Source organism: Miniopterus schreibersii, assembly GCF_964146895.1.
Source record: "Miniopterus schreibersii genome assembly, chromosome: 16".
In the NCBI taxonomy this organism is placed as follows: domain Eukaryota; kingdom Metazoa; phylum Chordata; class Mammalia; order Chiroptera; family Miniopteridae; genus Miniopterus; species Miniopterus schreibersii.
In genome coordinates this window covers 7,102,765-7,120,306 of record NC_138116.1, presented here as the reverse complement: position 1 = coordinate 7,120,306, position 17,542 = coordinate 7,102,765, and the positions used below count along the sequence as shown (strand labels likewise).

Sequence of the window (17,542 nt, the reverse complement as noted above, 5' to 3'; positions counted from 1 at the left end):
CTTTCCCATGCAAACAGGGCGGGCGGGGAAGAAAACGGATATCTAGAAGAGCAGCCCATTTGAAAACCAACACTTGATCCTGTTAGATGGAAAAAAATTTAATTCACCAACTCACCAAAGATAATCCATAGAGGAGAAAGAGGGTGAAGACCACCAGGAAGCCAGTCAAAATGACATATTGGACATATTTTAAAATAAGTGCCAAGAAAAGGGTAGTAATGAAGATGAAACCACCATACAGCAAACCCCAGGAGAGCCTAATGGGGAAACAAAATGTTATTTTAGTATTTCCCGTTCAATCGGAAAGGCCCTATGTCACGGATTCTGACACCACTGATTCATTCCAATCATCCATTCATCCATTCAGCAGGTATTTATTGAGTGTTTAGGAAATGCAAATACTAGGTAAATGTTTTGGGAAGAATTTCTAAGAAATTAAGAACATTCTTTTTCCTAAAATTAATTCCAGAAATCCACACCCTTGCACACATTCATATGAGCACATTATTGTGAGAAAAGGGAAAAACTGGCTTCTGGTTGGATGGATTCTGGTTCTACGTTTGCTCTGCTGTGTTTACTCTGTGACCTTGAACACACTCCGCAAGCCCTCTAGGGCCCTTTATTCCTCGGGACATTTGGGATGCGACTCAAGTGAGGACTCACAGGGGCCATGTCCACGTAGGACCCCAGCCTAGCACGTAGTGACCCCGCCATGAATCTCAGATCCTGGTCTCTTCTCTGGGGGTGAAGAGATTCATGAATTTCCTTGGAGACAAAAAAATGATCCCTTATGTGTAATTCTGTCGCTTCTTTCTTCCTCCAGAAGCTGTTTCGTCTTTCTCTAGGTGTGTACACCAAGGAGTCCGCATGCCCGCCTATAGCTTTATTCGTTTTCTGTTAAGCTGGGATATTTCACTTTCCTTTCCTCAGTTCCTTTACCCTGTTTGTTAATATTCTCTGAAGGGTATAATGAAATAATATGAAAAGCAGCCGAGCCAACGAAACAGTACCCGACACGTATGGCAAGCACTCTGTGCCGGAAAGTGTTTTAAGAACTAAGCAAATATGAAAGCATTTTATTCTCACAATAGTTCTGCGCGGAAATACCATTGTCTTCTGCATTTTACAGACAAAGCACCTAATGAACAAAGATGTTAAGGAGATGTTTCCAGTCCAGGCGTCTCGGCTCTGGAGCCTTTAGGTTCCACTGTTTCGCTATATTTCTCTTTACTGGCTCTTAATTCGATAAAGAGCTCAGTGAGGGCGTGTAGGATAGCCCCCCAGACTCCCAGGTGTCACGCGTGTCCCCCCGGCCCCCGGCCGCTGCTTGTAAACATCACCTCTGTGCCCTTTCGGCCCATGAGTCGCAAGCCCTCTCGCAGGGCCCTGCCCGCACCTGGAATCGCTCAGCCAGGGACGCTGTAGGTGCGAGTTGCCCAGCCCGCCTGGCGCCCCTCTGCCGGTGCCCTCGCTGGGGGCCCTCCGCCTGCTCTCCCGAAGCGCCCCGGTCCTCGGCCCCTCTCCTCCCTCCCCTCTCACCCTGGCTCGAGCTCCACCGGAGGCTCGGACACCCAGGCCCATCATCTCTAGGCCGCTCTTTGCCGCAGGCTCAGTGGCCACGCCCCGGGACCCCAGCCCTGGTGTCCCCTCCCGGGCCAGAGGTGCGCAGCAGCCCCGGCCGGGCCGTCGAGCCTCACCCAGGACGGTGCGCTCGGGCGCGCCCCCCACCCGTGCCGCGCTGCCCTGGCTCACCAGAAGGCCGAGGCCCGGAGCCCCATGGTCGCCATCGAGGCCTTGGTCTCCCCCCTCTCTCTCGTCACGTTGACACAGGCGTAGTAGGCGAAGGGGGAGAAGGACAGGATGAGGAAGAAGAGGCAGAAGTCGGTGACGAAGCCGCCTTGCCTCACGAACCGGTGGATCTTCATGTTCTGCCCAGTGGCTGACATCAGTTCCTTCATCACCGAGTGGTTCGTTGTGACCTGAAGACAGCCATCGGGACGCACATTTGCACGGTCACGGGCGGCAGGCGTTTCCCTGCGGCCGTGGCTTTTCCTACGACCCGCAGCAGGCCCGTGGGGTCTGGCGTGGGCCCCGCTTGCCCCGGCGGCGCCCCGCCGGCCCCGGGCCCCTCCCTGCCTCGGCCACCCCTGTGCCAGCCTTGCCTGGTGGGGCCCTTGCGCTGTCTTCAGGCCTTAGAGACTCAGCAACCCCGGCCCTCAAGCCTGGGTTTTAAAAGGTCATTTGAATGAAGCATCCCTTCCACGGCGTCCTAAGCTGGCAGGGTTCGGCCTGTTTACCTACAAGGACTTTATTAGACACCCCCCCCCCCCCTCCCGTGGCACATAGCAAAGTTAAGTAAACTTGGTTGCAAAGAAACCAGTGAGTAAATGAAAGATTTACAAGGCTATTGATTTATATTTTCTTTGATGAAACTTTTTTAAGAAATTGATTTGAGAGAGAGAGGAAGGGAGAGGGAGAGAGAGAGAGAGAGAGAGAGAGAGAAACATCAATCGGTTGCCTCTAGTGGAGATCAAACCTGAAACCTAGATATGAGCCCGAGCCGGGAATTGAACTGGCAACACCTTGGTGCACAGGGTGATGCTCCAACCAACTGAGCCACACTGGCCAGGGCTGATGAACCTTTTTTTTTTTTTAATTTTTTTTTTTATGTTTTAATTTATCTTTATTGTTAAAAGTATTACAAATGACCCTCCCCCCCCATTGATCCCCTCCACTCTGCATCCCGCCTTCTAGGCCTTCACCACACTATTGCCTGTGTCCATGGGTTATGTAAACATGCATCTAAGTTCTTAGGTTAATCTCTTCCCACCCCCGCCTTCCCTCTGAGATGCCTCAGTCTGTTCCACGCTTCTCTGTGTCTCTGGATCTATTTTGTTCATCGGTCTATTTTGTTCATTAGATTCCACATATGAGTGAGATCATGTAATATTTGTATTTCTCTGGCTGGCCTATTTCCCTTAGTGTAATACTCTCCAGGTCCCACCACGCTGTCTCAGAGGGTAAGGGGCCCTTTGTTTTTACAGCTGCATAGTATTCCATGGTGTAAATATTCGAGAAGACGCTTGATATGATTTCAGTCTTCGTGAACTTGTAGAGACTTGTTTTGTGTCCTAACGTGTGGTCTCCCTTTGAGAATGTCCCATGTGCACTCGAGGCCTGTTCTGCAGCTTTGGGGTGAAATGTTCTGTTGATGAAACTTCTGATGCCTCTAATACCGTTAAATCTGCATTGAACATTAGTCCGCATCGACATTTTTATACTTACTTCGATAATAGCAGCATTAATGGCAGCTTGAAGAGCCACAAAACCGCTCTTCCATAACGCTGTCACTCCACAGTCAACATTTCCAAAGTACGTTTCATAACAATGAGCTTCAAGGGACAAAGCATAGCTGTCATTAGGGGTTAGTTCAGGCGTGATGATGCGAGACAGCAGACTTTACCGTGGCCCTAGATTCCAACTGTTTTTATTCTGACTCAGAGCCTATGAAAACATACATTATAGCAACGCTTCTGACAGAGGGGTGGGCTCTAGAGCACTCCCAAGAAATGACAGGCATCAAATTGTAACACCCCCCAAGCTTTCTCACCTGCGCTTCTTTCTGATCGAGAATTCCGCGGAGCTCTTCTCCTCTCTGACTTTGTGTTGTGAAAACAGCCTCACTTTGTTTTTTAGAAGTTAGCAGGGTCTCGTATGGATGGACAAACGCTACCCTAAAGTTTTGCCTAACATTGGCTAGAACGCAGGCATAGTGAGCAAACGTCAGTCTGGATGAGATAATTTACTATGTTTAAGTCATGTCAACCAGAACATCTTTGGAAGAAATAAATATATACTTATAAAAAAAGGCCTACCAGCCCACTGAGGATTAGACTACATTAAAGGGATATTATTTACTATGACAGGTTAAAACCTGAGTATAGGAATTCAATTGATTTTCATTAAAATTTTAAATATTTTAAAAATCATTTGAAATAATTTAGATATATGCAAATGATATCAGACAATATAATAAACACATATGTATGTATGATCAAATTTTAAAATTAAATACATTATTATAAACACAGCTGGAACTCCCTGTGTATATGATCTTATGCTTTCCCTGGTCCCGAACCCCTAACTAGCTGTTTTCACGAACTTTGAGTTTGTTTATATATGTATATATATGCCTTTAAATTTTTATAATGAATCCCTAATATATATATATATAAAATTTTAAAAGGCTTTATGTAAACCTGATAACTCATTAAATTCATTATTCCTCACTTTGCTTCTTTGGTTCTATACTATGATTTTGAAAATTATATAAATGGCTAGTTTTTCTCCTTCCTATGATTTTATAGAATCCCATTACAGGAATGTAATTAAATTTATTTATCCATTCTCCTGTGGATGGAAATTTGGTCAGTTCCCTTTTTCTTTTCACTATTACAAAAAAGAAAAAAGAAAAAAAAAAGCTGCTGCTCTAAAAAGCCCAACCTCTGTCTTGTTAGGATATATGTGTATCAGTTAGGATAGTCTCCTATATGCTACAGTAACAAACAAGCCCCAAGTCTCAATGGCTTATCACAGAGAAGGTCCATTTCTCACTCAGGCTACAAATGCAGCATAGATCTTGGGAAGGAGGGGTGGGGTGGGGGTCTTTGATTCCACATCAAACTAAGGGTCCCAAGATGATAGTGTTTCCTCCAACTGCTAACTGCGCTACCTGTTACGTATAACTACTTAGCTTGCAGAAGCAAGAGAGGAAAAGTGATAGAGAACTCATATTTGCTTTTTAATGTCTTGAGTCTAGGTATCTGGTTATAGCTACAAGACTTAATTATTCCATACCCTCCGGCAGGAGAAGAGGAGAGGCTGTAAGTCCTTGACAAAGGCCTGAGACTCTCACTAAAAGATTCCCATGGTGCTGATCAGTTACAGGTTACATACATTTTCCACTTAAAAATTAAATTTCTCAAATTTTGAGGCATTTACAATGTTTTGTGATGTTGGCTTCTCTTTTGCTGCATATCTTTGTCCAAACTTTGTACCGTTTTATTTACTCTCTGGCAAATGTGATACCACGTGGGATTTCAAAATGCATTTCCCTGATTGCTGACGCAGGTAAGCGTCTCTCCGTGTGTTTCTCCTTCCAGGAAATTCCTATTTATATGTTTTCATGACTTTCCTCTTTCTGTGCCTTCTTCTTATTTATTCCAAGGAGATCTTTACGTTATTTTGGAGGTTTACCTTTTGTTGGTTACATTTGTTGTTAATATCACAAGTTTTAATCTTTATTTTTCACCCTCTGCATGGTCACTTTGGATAAAGAGAATTCTTTAATTTGGGTCTGGTGGAATTTATCAATCTTTTCTTTTATAGATCACGTATTTTTTTGTTTAAGAAATTATTTTCTATCCCAGAATTATAAAGATATTTCCCTATATTGACTTCTAAAATGTTTACAGGCGTGTGGTTTTTTTTCTCATTTAATTTTTTTACCTGGATTGGTTATTTCATGAGGTCATTTCCTTTTGTTTCTTATAGAAAGACAATTTTTCTGGCACTGACTGACCTGCAGTGTCTTCTCAGTCCTATGTTAGTTTTGTGAAAACTTTCCAGGGCTCTCTCTTCTGCTTCGTTGATCTGTCAATTACTATGGTAGCACAGTCTTAATTGCTTATAACTTCATTCTTTATAAAAGAGCATCTTGGCTATTCTGTGCCCCTTTTAGAGGTATATTTTAGAATAAATGTATTGATTTATATGAAAAGATCATTATGATTTTGGTTGAAAGTACAATAGGTCCCTGGAGAAATCTGGGCAGAATTCATATCTGCAGTAAATAAATTATATATTTTGTATAATATATGTATACATGCATGTATGGATATACCTGTATGTTTATATGTAAATATGTGTGTGTGTGTGTGTGTATACTACCATGTAATACAGTATGTTAAACTACCAGGTAATACAGTATGTTAATATACTCCAAAATCAACGTACATTTTTGAAATGTGTCGATTGGCCTGTTGACATCACCATCGCAGATAAAGGTATTAAAATTCACTGTACTGACATCTATTCCCACATGTGGCTTATGACTTAATTGAAAAAGAAAGTAATGGAATTGTATAGCTAGAAAGTTACCTGTACGGTCCTTGTGTTCTTTGTGTGCTACACCATATAGGCCCCGAAAGAAATTCAAATCATAGGAGAAGTCATTAGTAAAGATGACGCTTACTATTTCCAAAGAATAATTTGCCTTAAATTCTTCAATTATTTTTTCATTAGGCACTCCGAAGACTTCTCTACCTGCCATTACAAGAAGGGAATATTATAGTTAGTAAATTATTAGGATGCTAACTTCAGGTTTCATGTTCAATTGCTTCTACTAGAGTTCTTTATGGAAATCCAATGAAATCCAATGTTGATTTGGAGTAAGTCAGACACAGTAAAGGTTGGGGAGAAAAACATTTCTATAATTTCATCCAGATAGTGTATAAGCAGAAGGCATACATAAAAATCAGTTATTTTCATATGTTGAAATTATTGAACCAATTTCAATTACATATAATATACCATACTGATTAAACTATTCACAGAAGAATTAGCATTACAATAAATCCAACATGGTAGGTAGATAGATAAATAGATAGATAGATGATAGATAGATAGATAGATAGATAGATAGATAGATAGATAGATAGATAGATCATAATTAGGTACTGGTTTATATCAGGTAGAAATAACTATATAACTTCATCTTCCTTTAACAACTCTTAAGTCTGGTTAATATGCTGAAAAAAAAGAGTGAAAACCTAAAAAATATGTTGAGTGATTATGTTGATATCACTAAAATAATCCCTCTTTTTTGCTGATATTGTGTTCCATGCCATACAGATGCTTTGGTAAGACTGAACAAAAATGAGAAGAAATACAAGAGAAGTTCTGGATTGGGGTGGGCATGTCAAAGAAAAACGTGGAGGTAGCAGGCAGCATGTATTTTTATAGAATTAACTCTCCCCGCCGGAACCTATCCCTTAAATATGTTATGATCATGAGGAAGTCACTTAACTCTTGGTTCATGTTTGTAAAATAAACTTAACAATATCAATTGCCAGTAGTGCAGAACATTAATACATAGTACAGATATATATAATATAGAATAATACCATCACTATTTCAGAACAATATTCTATTACTGTAGAATACAGTCCAAAAATCTAGCACGTAGCAGCATTTCCTGAATATCTATTATCATAATAGCGATTAACTTATTTGTAAAATAAAGATGATAACACATTTATCATGAAGACAAATGCTATGTGAAGATCTTGCGCCCAGTAGTCATCTAATGAATATTTATGATCACAATTGCATGTGACTTTTAGCAAAGGTGTTGCTGAGGAGCACAAGTCCATGACATTGGGGCCCTCAGGAGGACATGGTGAAACGGGGTGAGAGCAAACCCACCTCGGGACAGTCAGAAAGTCTAGGCCGCAGGTGGACAGTCGGATCAGGGTGAGATCTTGAATCAAAATGGATTCAGTGTTTTGCAGGCAAGATGCACAGTGTGGACATTCAAATTCAAGTGGAACTAATGGGGTGATGTCCGGTGAGGCACCGTGGGAAAGCTCGGGACGTCTCCAGCCACCCGCACGGCCTGTGTGCGGAGGAGCAACGGCAGGGAAAGTGCACGCGACCCGGGAGCTGTGGTCGTGAACACAGGTTACAGAGGGGGCGGGCTTCTGGATGCTGAATTCAGACAAGGGGTCAGAATCCAAACACGACCTGAACGGTTACTTAGGCCGGAGAGGGATTGTGGACAGAGGTTGATGAAGAGAAGAGACATCGTATAACTTCCAGGGCCTGGGTGGAGCAAGAGTCACAGGTTCCCCTCATAATAATGCTACTCGCGGGAGGGGATCCTGGTGCCTACAATTAAGACTGAGTACCTTCTAAGTCACGTTTTTATATTCTCTTTAAAAATTAAAATTTAATTCCATAAAAGCCAGCCTTTTAAACTGTCAGATTTCATGGTTTTCAGTATACTCACAAAGTTGTGCAAGCAGTAAGCCACTGTTAAATTATAACTCAACTCACATTTGTGGGGCAATCACCACGGACGCCCCTCTGAAGTGTGCATTGAAATTTGTAAAACAAAACAAAATGGTTGTTTTTAATTGCCGGACACCCAATCCTCCTTCTAGTAAACACCCTAAAATTTATCTGGGCTACTGCCCCTCTTCCATTCACACGCCGCGTGATTTGGTTCTGGTTCACAGATCGACCTGGGACCCCAACCAGTGGAAAAGTGACAATCTTCCTAACCAGTGAGATTAGTTCTTGATGGACCAAGGTCAAGACTAATCTAAAGTAGACCACCTGTTTCAATGGGTATAATCTCTGAAATTATTTTGAGCTGTCAGGAAAGACCTGTATTCCTTTCACTGGAGCTGTTTATGGGGTAGGGCTTAGACCCGGGGATTCCGAGGACCAACTCTGTGACCATCTGGGGAGAGCCAGCCCGTGAACGTAGGCAGCACACATTACAACAGGCCTGAGCAGGGGAGACATGTGTCTTCCTCTCTTGTTGACACTTTGCTATCCAGCTGTGTTTCGACACCCTTTCCTTTAAGCTGGACAAAAGGTGCCCCTTCTCCATATAACAAGATGAATGGGAATTCTCACTCTCAACTGAAATGCTCATGAAAACTATAGGACTGTTAACCTTATGTCAAATATGGTGGTAATGAGACTCAGAGAAGCTGACGAGCTGCAAAACGTGCTATAGACATGATGCGAAACTGCTTTCGACAAATGTGCTCTGGCTCTACGCCCAGGTCTCTTGCCTCTGTGCTCGGCTGCTTCTGCTCGGATTTCAGGAAATCGAGGACATGTTGTGCCATGATCTGGACGGTAAGCATGCTCACCTTAGGTTTCATTGATATGTATCTTAACACCGAAGGGTGAGCACTTAGAACACAGAATATCCTTCACTAGAATCTTCAACTATAGTAAGACAATCTTTTTTTGGTAGTAAAAGGTGAGCATAAAATTCCTATAGTCAAACTTAAGAAGAGAAAAGACTGGTGTGTTTTTTTTTTGGATATAATAATAAGTAAATACTAGAGCAATGGTCTCATTCCCATAACAAAGCTTCCACGGCTACAAGTCAACAAATCGCTAACCACTCCTACTTTTCAGCGTCTACCCATTTGGGAATTCCAGGCTTCCCCAAACAAGATCAGCAGATGTCTTTGGTGAAAGGCTGTGCACGGCAATTGGTAATCCCTCCCTTGGCAAGAAATCCATTCACAGTTTTGACTTAGATATTGAGCAATGGCCTCTTACTTCCAACAAAGGGAAAATATGTTCACATTTCACATAATCTAGAAATTGGGACAACTGGCACAGATTATCAACTGAGATGCAAATTAAACGCACGCATCAGCAGTCAAAATAACCGAATATTGACATTAGAAGCTTCTTTTAGGTTGCTAGAAAACTCACCGTTCATAATGGAGGCCGAGGCAACTTTCTTCATTATCTGTTGGGTTGTACTGGTGAAAGGTGTGTATATAACATTAAATGACAAGTTCAGTGAATCTACCCGTCCCAGGTTGATGGTAGGCATTGAAGAAAAATCATGAATTTCATGACTAGTCGGATATAGGTACAAAACAAGTAGTAGCAGCAATGAGCCTAACCATTCCTATGCAATGCAAGAGGAAAAAAAATAAAGAAAACAATGATTTCAAAGTAGTCATTCACAATCATTTGGTCTTACAGTTTGCTCGTTCACTTTTCTAATTTCAATATTATCTCACATTATGAACTATTTACAATATAGACAGTACAAATTTCAGCAGCCTGTGTAATATCAATGAGCTATTATTAGGGATTTAAATTCTTCTGTCCACACAGCAATAGCCTAAAGTGTTGCACTGGTCATGAAAATAGGAGAGGCAATAGTAGCAAGACATTATAAATTATTATCAGCTGGTATTACTGTGGCGACCTACTCATGCTATACAGGCAGACTTCGTTTTATTGCATTCTGCTTTATTGTACTTCACAGATGGCACTTTTTTTTTTTTTTTTCAAATGGAACGCAAGACCATCCACTAGCAGAAAGATTACAATGATCTTTATTGCAATACTCACTTTATTTACAGAGGTCTGGAACTGAACCCTCAATACCTCCCAGGTATGCCCGTATTTGATTCTGCTGAAAGCTTATGTGTTATAAGAGACAGTTTCAAGGTCTTCCCCAATTAGTGGTAACATATTAGTTACATGCAGAGATTCTAGTATTGGAAACTCAACAGCATGTTGACAACCTGAGAAACACTATCTTGGTTAGTTATCAATACTAGTCACTTAAACACTTGCAATAAGAAATCACTCTATTCCTAAACGCATGGTTGTAGGAAAAAAAAATTCACAATAGATATACAGTAAAATTCCTGCTTAGTTAAAAATGCTACTTAGCTCTACCGATCTGATTTTAGAAAAAGGTACCAAAGTTCAACCAGGATTTTTGTTATATGGTAAGGTTATAAGTTCTAACACTAATTTTTTTCTGGGCACGAATCACATTTCCAAATTACTCACTATTTTTAAAGAGAACAATTTACTTTTAAAAAAAAAAAAAAGAGAGAGAGAGAGAGAAAGGTTCACCTAGCTGGTGTGGCTCAATTGGTTGAGCACTGTCCTGTGCACCAGCAGGTCGCTGGTTCGATTCCCAATCAGGACACATGCCTGGGTTGCAGCTGGGCCCCCAGCTGGGAGCCTGCAGGAGGCAGCCGATCATTAGATGCTTCTACCTCTCTCTCCTTTCCTCTCTCTCTCTCTAAAAAAAAAAAAAAAAAAAAAAAAGCAATAAAAACATATATATATATTTTAAAGAGATTCAAAAGAAAAAGATATCAGTTACTATTTCTGCCGGTTGATTTGTTTGCCATATCTTTGGGATGCCAGTATCTTAACCCAAGCATCTACGTGTGGGAACGCTGGTAAAAAGTGTGACCACTGACTTTTAAACCATTTATTGGGCTCTCTGCCCATGACCAGCTTCAGTGCTTTCAAACCTCCCATGACCGGTCTGTGTAATCGAAATACCTTGAGACAGATCTGACTCCAGGAACACCTTCTTCTGTTGTAGAAAGGGGTTTTATATTTATTTCCGGAGGGGAAATAACAAAGCAGAGACACCTCCCAAGGAATGGACATTTTTCAATCGTAAATACAAAGAGACACAGATATTGGATCGTACCATCAAGGACTCCCTTTTCAGTCTCCATTTCTTAAGCAAGTTTTTGCAGAATAAGGCCCACGTCTGCCGACACACGCTTATCTCTCTCCTTCTCATTTCGCCTGTTTAATAAGAAGAAAGGGGAGAAGTTAAAGTAAATGCGAAGGCCTTGACGAGAAGAAATACCCCGCAGCCGCGAGAACGAGAGGCCTGGTAACCCCGGTGCTGGAATGAGTGCCCGGCCGGGGCGCCCGGAGTTTGCATTTCATTCCTGGTGCCCTCCTCCCTCCCCCCTCCCGTCACTGCTTGTCACGCCCTGTCCGCTGCCAACGCTGCCCCAGCCCCGGCTGTGCCCTCGCAGCCCGCTCTGGGGAAATGGACCTGGGCCCTTCGGAATTTTCCTCCCGCCGCGCCCGGTGTGAGGCGCGGCCAGAGCGCCACAGGAGAGGCCGCAGGGAGGGGAGCTCTCCTTCCTGGCATCACGTTGGTTCCTCTGCCTGGTTCCGAGAGAATGTGTTTTTGTCCCCACTGTTCAGACGGAACGATTTTTCCCACTGCCAAGAGCCTGGGCAGCGCAGTCTTGCTGTGCGCGTCCTCTCGCTCCTGGGCCCAGGAGCGAAGCCGAAAGGCACCTGGCAGCCCCCGAGCGCTCGAGGCTTCTCCCCAGAGCTCTGCTTCCCTCCGCCCCCCATTGCAAGACGGTGCCCTCCAGTCTTTGCGCCTGAAGCTTGCCATTCAGGCCCCTCCGCCATTCGATGAACTGGGACAACACCTTATTCAACACCTTCTCTCCCCTCTTAGTACTCACAAAAATGATGGGGGTGAAGCAAGGCACCCCAGAAACCCCTCGCCGGCTCTCAGGCTACAAAGCCGCCCATTCTTTTAAAAATGCTTTTACTGACTTTAGAGAGAGGGAGGGAGAAGGAGAGAGAAACATCAATGAGAGAGACCCACCGATCGGCTGCCTCCTGCACACCCCCTTCAGGGGATCAAACTTGCAACCCAGGCGTGCACCCGGACCGGGAATTGGACTGTGACCTCTTGGTACATGGGAGGACTCTCAACCACTGAGCAATACCGGCCAGGGCCAAACCTGCCCATTTCTCAGAATATTTTCTCCTAAGAGGCAAAGCTGTGAGTCTCTTAAGGAGGAACAGGAATCCCTGCCGGCCCCACACAAAGGCCTGCTGCTGCATCTTGGGGAGGGGTTGAAGCAGTAGCCACCGCTACTGGGGTTGGGGGGAAATGTGTAAATCTTCCCACCCCCACCTCTACTCCTGTTCCCAGAACACTTGTCATGCTGCTAACGAACAGGCGAACAGCCACCTTCCCTGAGAGAGAGGGGAAAGAAACCACCTTCCCCTCGACAGGACCCGCACACTTAATGAAAAGCAACGGCATCTTCCCCGGAGGGTGGCTGGGAAACCTTCCTGTCCCCATTCCTAAGCAAAGATAAGATGCCACTGAGGTTTGCGGTGGGGACCTGCCTTGATGCAGAGAGAGAGGCTCCCATCAAAAGGAGGGGAGAGGAAGTTCTCACACACTCAAGACCTCCCAATGGATGGATACAAGCATACATCGTAGGAGAGGCCGCAAAACAAGGCTTAGAAAATGTAGGAAGACTGAAATTATGGTCAGCATCTTTTCTGACAGTAGTGGTATGAAACTAGAAACCAACAACAAGAGGAAAGCTGGAAAATTTACAAATACGTGGAAACTAAACAACACACTTCCTTACCAGGAGTACAGTAGTAGAAGCAACAAGTCACAGTTTTAGCACATGCAACCTCGAGCAAAGAGCATATGTGTGTGTGTGTGTGTGTGTGTGTGAGCGAGTGTGTGGTGGGGAGAGTTAGGTAGAATTTATATGTGCTTTTTTTTTTTTTTTACAGCAAGGACCCAAAATATCTCCAAGAAGGAGATGCCTCGGTTCATAAGAATAACACCACCTCTTTCCATTGCCCTAAACAACCATTATTACGCAGCATGATCTGCTGAGCCTGTCCTGACAGCCGTGGGGCTCCGGCGCTCGCCACGGTCCTCACTGCAGGAGGGAAACCCTGCGTCTAAGCTGACCCGTGGAAAGTAAGGAGATTCCGGAATGATCGCTGGCTTTCTGGGAAGCACGCCAGGTGACTCGGGAGAATGGGTCAGGACTTTTGAGCACAGGGCGGCATCTCCACCCTGAAGTTGGCTCTTAAGTCCTGAACTGGGAACAAGCCGTCTCCCTCTCTGTGTACACCCTGTTGGCCGGGGACAGACACCACGGGCTGTCATGGATGAGACACGGTGGGGATGGGTGGGAGGGTGTGTCCCTGCCCGAAGCCCTCACTCCATTCATGGAACAAGATGTCCACAGGGCTGTGCTGTTCCCTAGAGACAAAGCTCAGGAGATGGGTCCAGAAGCCAGTTTCCAACAGGGAACACATTAGCCAAGACAGCCTCAGAGGGCACTGCCGGAGGAGGAACCTACACGTGGCCACCTCATGAGGCCGAGAGGCAAGTGTGGGGGGACTCGGACTGAGTGAAGAGGCAACTGGAGGGAGGAAGAGCTCCCAGGGAAAAAGCACTGGGTCAGGGTGTCCAGTGAGAGGGGGCCGAGGATCCCCAAAGACTGTTCCTGGAGCAGGGAATTCACAGTAATCACTTTTAAGGGGACTGTGCAAGGCTGTGCAGCTGGGCAAGCTGCCAAGGGGGGGTCTCCTCTCTGTGGGACCAGCGCAGCCCGATGCAGCATGAGCGCGTCAGCCGGGCTCCAGGCCCCTAGACTTCCCGCTGCAAGTTCGCACCATCACCTGCAGCATCTGCCCCGAATCCACGCACGCAGTGTAGCCGATCCAAAGACTAAGGGCCGCACGAATCCCCTTCTGTGCACACGGTGGGTAGATTCTCACCGCAGTGGCTCTGATCTTTCTCCTGTCCTGTGGCTGTTAAATTCAGAATAAAGTGTTTACACCACAGGCATGTGAAAGTTCTGTTTGCTGAAAGCAACGAGAGTCTGAAAGGAAGCTGATGAGGAAAAGCTGCGCGTTTCCCATGCGGGCTCCAGATGCGGGGCGCGGAGCGGAGCGCCTGGGAAGCAGCTGTCGTTCCTGAGGTTCTCAGCCCGAGGGAGCAAACAGGCGGGCAAAGGCGGGCTCGCCGCCGCTCGCGTGGAAAATGAGACAGAAACTCATAAACAGCAAGACAAGAATAAATGCTGTGTTTGTGCACTCACAGCTGTAACCCTACTTTTGCCCGCCCCTGTATTTCTGTAAAATGTTTTTTGTAAACAGCTTCAAAGTCAGAAAAATAGTTTATCCAGAATGCCCCCAAGGTGTCGTGCAATAAAAGCAAAGCCCTTCAGAACAATCCAGGTTTACAAATTAATTCTCAATACTCTCCAGTCTTCACACTCTGGGAGCAAATTTCAGCTTATTCCAACACTCCGTTTCTAACTTAAAACCACAGAGCCGTTGTGTAGTTTTTTTAAAGAACTTATGTTTTCGCTCAGTGCTTTCATCTTTACAATTTTAACTATCAGGAGTCCAAACACATCCGAATAGTCCATTAATTTTCAAAATAGTTTCCCCAGGGAGGGTTGGCACTCAATTCCTAAAGATCTATTTATAATTTTGTGAGAGAGAAAAAAAGAAAGAAAAAATAGAAACACCCTCCAAACAAAACAGAAAAAGGACAATGAACTTACCTTTGAGAAATTTGGAGCAAGTAATCTAGAAACACGCTTTATGCACTGGTCTCCTTGTTTAGAAGGAAACGAGTCATGTGTTTTCCTGCTCTTGACCGCATCTCTAGAATTTGCTTTAACTGTTTGGCTTCTGTGGAAAGTTCCTGGGGAGACTGTTTTCAGAAGAGGTTATGATCTCAATCTGTCGGTCCTGCCAAAAATCACACTCACGTGATTAGCCTTGGACTATTCATCTCTCTCTCTCTCTTTAATTGAATAATTATATTTATTTATGAATCTAGCAGTCAAAGCCTTTCATCTTCATTCTCCTTGTCTCGGTTGAGCTAATGCAAGCATGAGGGCTTGAGAATAAACTTGTATTTTTACCAAGCAGGGGACCAAAGAAAAAGTTAAAAACGTTTGAAAAGTCTATTTTTCCAACAGATTATCCTACTTAAAAATCAATACTGTCTCACAGGCAGTTAGTCAGTCTACAATGTCGAAAAGCAGCAATTTTTGGGTAACTGTTAGAACCTGCCTCCGTCGTTGATAGCGATCTCTAGACAATCCTAATTGCACAACACCACCCCTTGCTCCCCTCGCCGTTAGCTCCTGACGGGCAGAAGGGACAGGAAGCCTGTGTCATGTCTGAGCTCCATCGGACGCTTCAAGACCTAACGAAGGATTCTGAACAGAAATAAAACGACAGCAAAATACTTAGTTTTTAAATCTGCAATCACTGGTAACCAGGGAGACAGAGAGACGGCAGCCGGGGAACAGTTAACTAAAAACCAGACAAACTGTTTCAGGCTTGCACAGAGATTGAAGGGAGTAATTTATTCTGTAATTAAGACTTCATATTCGGGCCTGGCCAGACTGGCTCGGTTGGGTGGGCCTTGTTCTGTGCACCGAAAGGTTGCCGGTTTGATTCCCGGTCAGGGCACATGCCTGGGCGGGCATTTGATTGAATTGAGGTATATTGATCCCTCCCGCCCTTCCTCCCCCCGCTTCCTCTCTCTAAGCATGTCCTCGGGTGTGGATTTAAAAAAAGAGACTTTACATTCATTTATTAATATTTTCAACATGGCTTTAAACTCACTTTGCTGATGAAAGTTGCCGTGTCCAGTACACAGCAGGCAAGGGGCATGAGGGGACTGATCCAGAGTCCCAGGCCTCCGCCTGTGCTCACTCGTGAGCCAGATGTGCAAGTGGCTCCCGCATTCCCACAGCCGCCCCGTGCGACATCGAACTGCCGACCGCGCCCAGCCACGGTGCCCCGCTTCCTCACGTGAACCTGTTAGCTTGTTTCCTTACTCCCTTGGCAAGCTGGTTTTCTTCCAGTTAACACTTCTGAGACGCGATGCCGCAGAAGAACAAGTCTCGGGCTGTTTGTGCAAAGAGACGTCGTCCCGTACGCCAAAGGCGGTGCCGTCCAGGCAGGGCACAGGCCTAAGCTGTGGGTCCCGTCTCTGCTCAGGGTGAGCGCAGGGGGCACCAGTCGATGCTTCTCCCTCGCGTTGATGGTCTCCCTCTCTTTCCTTTCTCTCTGAAATCAGGACACATATCCTTTGGTGAGTCTTAAAAAAAAATAAAAATAGACAGTTGGGTCTTATAGTTAAATCAGGGAACCAAAAGCCAAGAGCCTCCCTTGTTTTTTCCTTTCGGTGCATCGCCTGAACTCCTTGCAACCCCCGGTGACTGTCCGACCCCAAAGCATTTCTTTCTTTGCGCCTTGAAGGCGCTCATGCAGTGGTCTCACCCGGCAGCTGGGGAGGAAAACGGGGGTGCCACATGCAACTGAGAGGTTAGCCTTTGCCTAACTCGCCAATTAGAAGACACAATGACCTCAGTGACGATTCGCTGAATCTCTCAGGCGTATTCACACGGACAGTGAGGGTCGGGCTCCTGGAGGTGATGCTCTGAGTGAGGGTGTGGGGGGCGAGCCCTCTAGTTTAGTTTCAGAGGGTTTCTTTCAATCCAGCCAGAGTTGTGGGAATGGGGGAGTCTCGCCCATGCTTCAGATTATCTGTCTATCCATGACCTCCAGCATCTCATGCTTTACACATGAGTTACTTGGTCACTGACTTACAGGGTAAGATTTCTCTAGAGGGAACTGTCAGGGCAGGCTTGGTGGGTAACCAGGGATAAAAGGTGTATTGGTCTTTTCGTTGACAGCCAGCCAGTTCCTGGGGAGTGGTGGCTGGTATAGTTGGTGTCATACTGTAAAGAGCAACCCTATAGAGGAAATCCTGTATTTGTAAGCTTTTCTCTATTATGCCCAAGGTAACTGTGGCTCATACCAAAAAATTTAAGCAGTGTCTTCAAACTGTGAGATAGGAATCGACACAGAGCTCTCTACTGCCCGATTGACATCATCACTTGGGAAATCAGGATTTTCATTTCTCTGTTTCTCATTTTCATTTGGTTCAAAATATTTTCTAATCTTCCTCAAGACTTACTCTTTGAGCCATGAATTATTTAGAAATATGTTGTTTCATTTCCAAGTCTCTGGAGATTTTCCTGTGATCTTTTGATTATTGATTTCTAGTTCAAATTTACTATGGTAAGAAAAGTTATTTTATATATCCAATTGGTTTGTCCTTGTC

At 44.7% G+C, this 17,542-nt stretch overlaps 1 protein-coding gene across 2 annotated transcripts in view; it reads right to left on the bottom strand.

Annotated features, from left to right (window-relative positions):
• Positions 1–15,253, bottom strand: part of LOC308546676 (ABC-type organic anion transporter ABCA8-like) — a 50,468-nt gene extending 35,215 nt beyond the window's left edge. Inside the window, exons 1-8 of one of the 2 annotated variants that reach the window (XM_081115858.1) lie at positions 14,958–15,253; positions 14,065–14,196; positions 11,291–11,391; positions 9,526–9,727; positions 6,160–6,324; positions 3,286–3,392; positions 1,753–1,979; positions 116–257 (exon numbers count right to left, since the gene is read on the bottom strand). In XM_081115858.1, coding sequence (XP_080971984.1) covers positions 116–257; positions 1,753–1,979; positions 3,286–3,392; positions 6,160–6,324; positions 9,526–9,727; positions 11,291–11,386 — 939 coding nt within the window. In that variant the 5' untranslated portion in view covers positions 11,387–11,391; positions 14,065–14,196; positions 14,958–15,253. Of the gene's footprint in view, positions 1–115; positions 258–1,752; positions 1,980–3,285; positions 3,393–6,159; positions 6,325–9,525; positions 9,728–11,290; positions 11,392–14,058; positions 14,197–14,957 lie in introns of those variants that run through there. The other variant, XM_081115859.1, reaches the window with a different exon arrangement.
• Between the last annotated feature and the right edge of the window lie 2,289 nt (positions 15,254–17,542).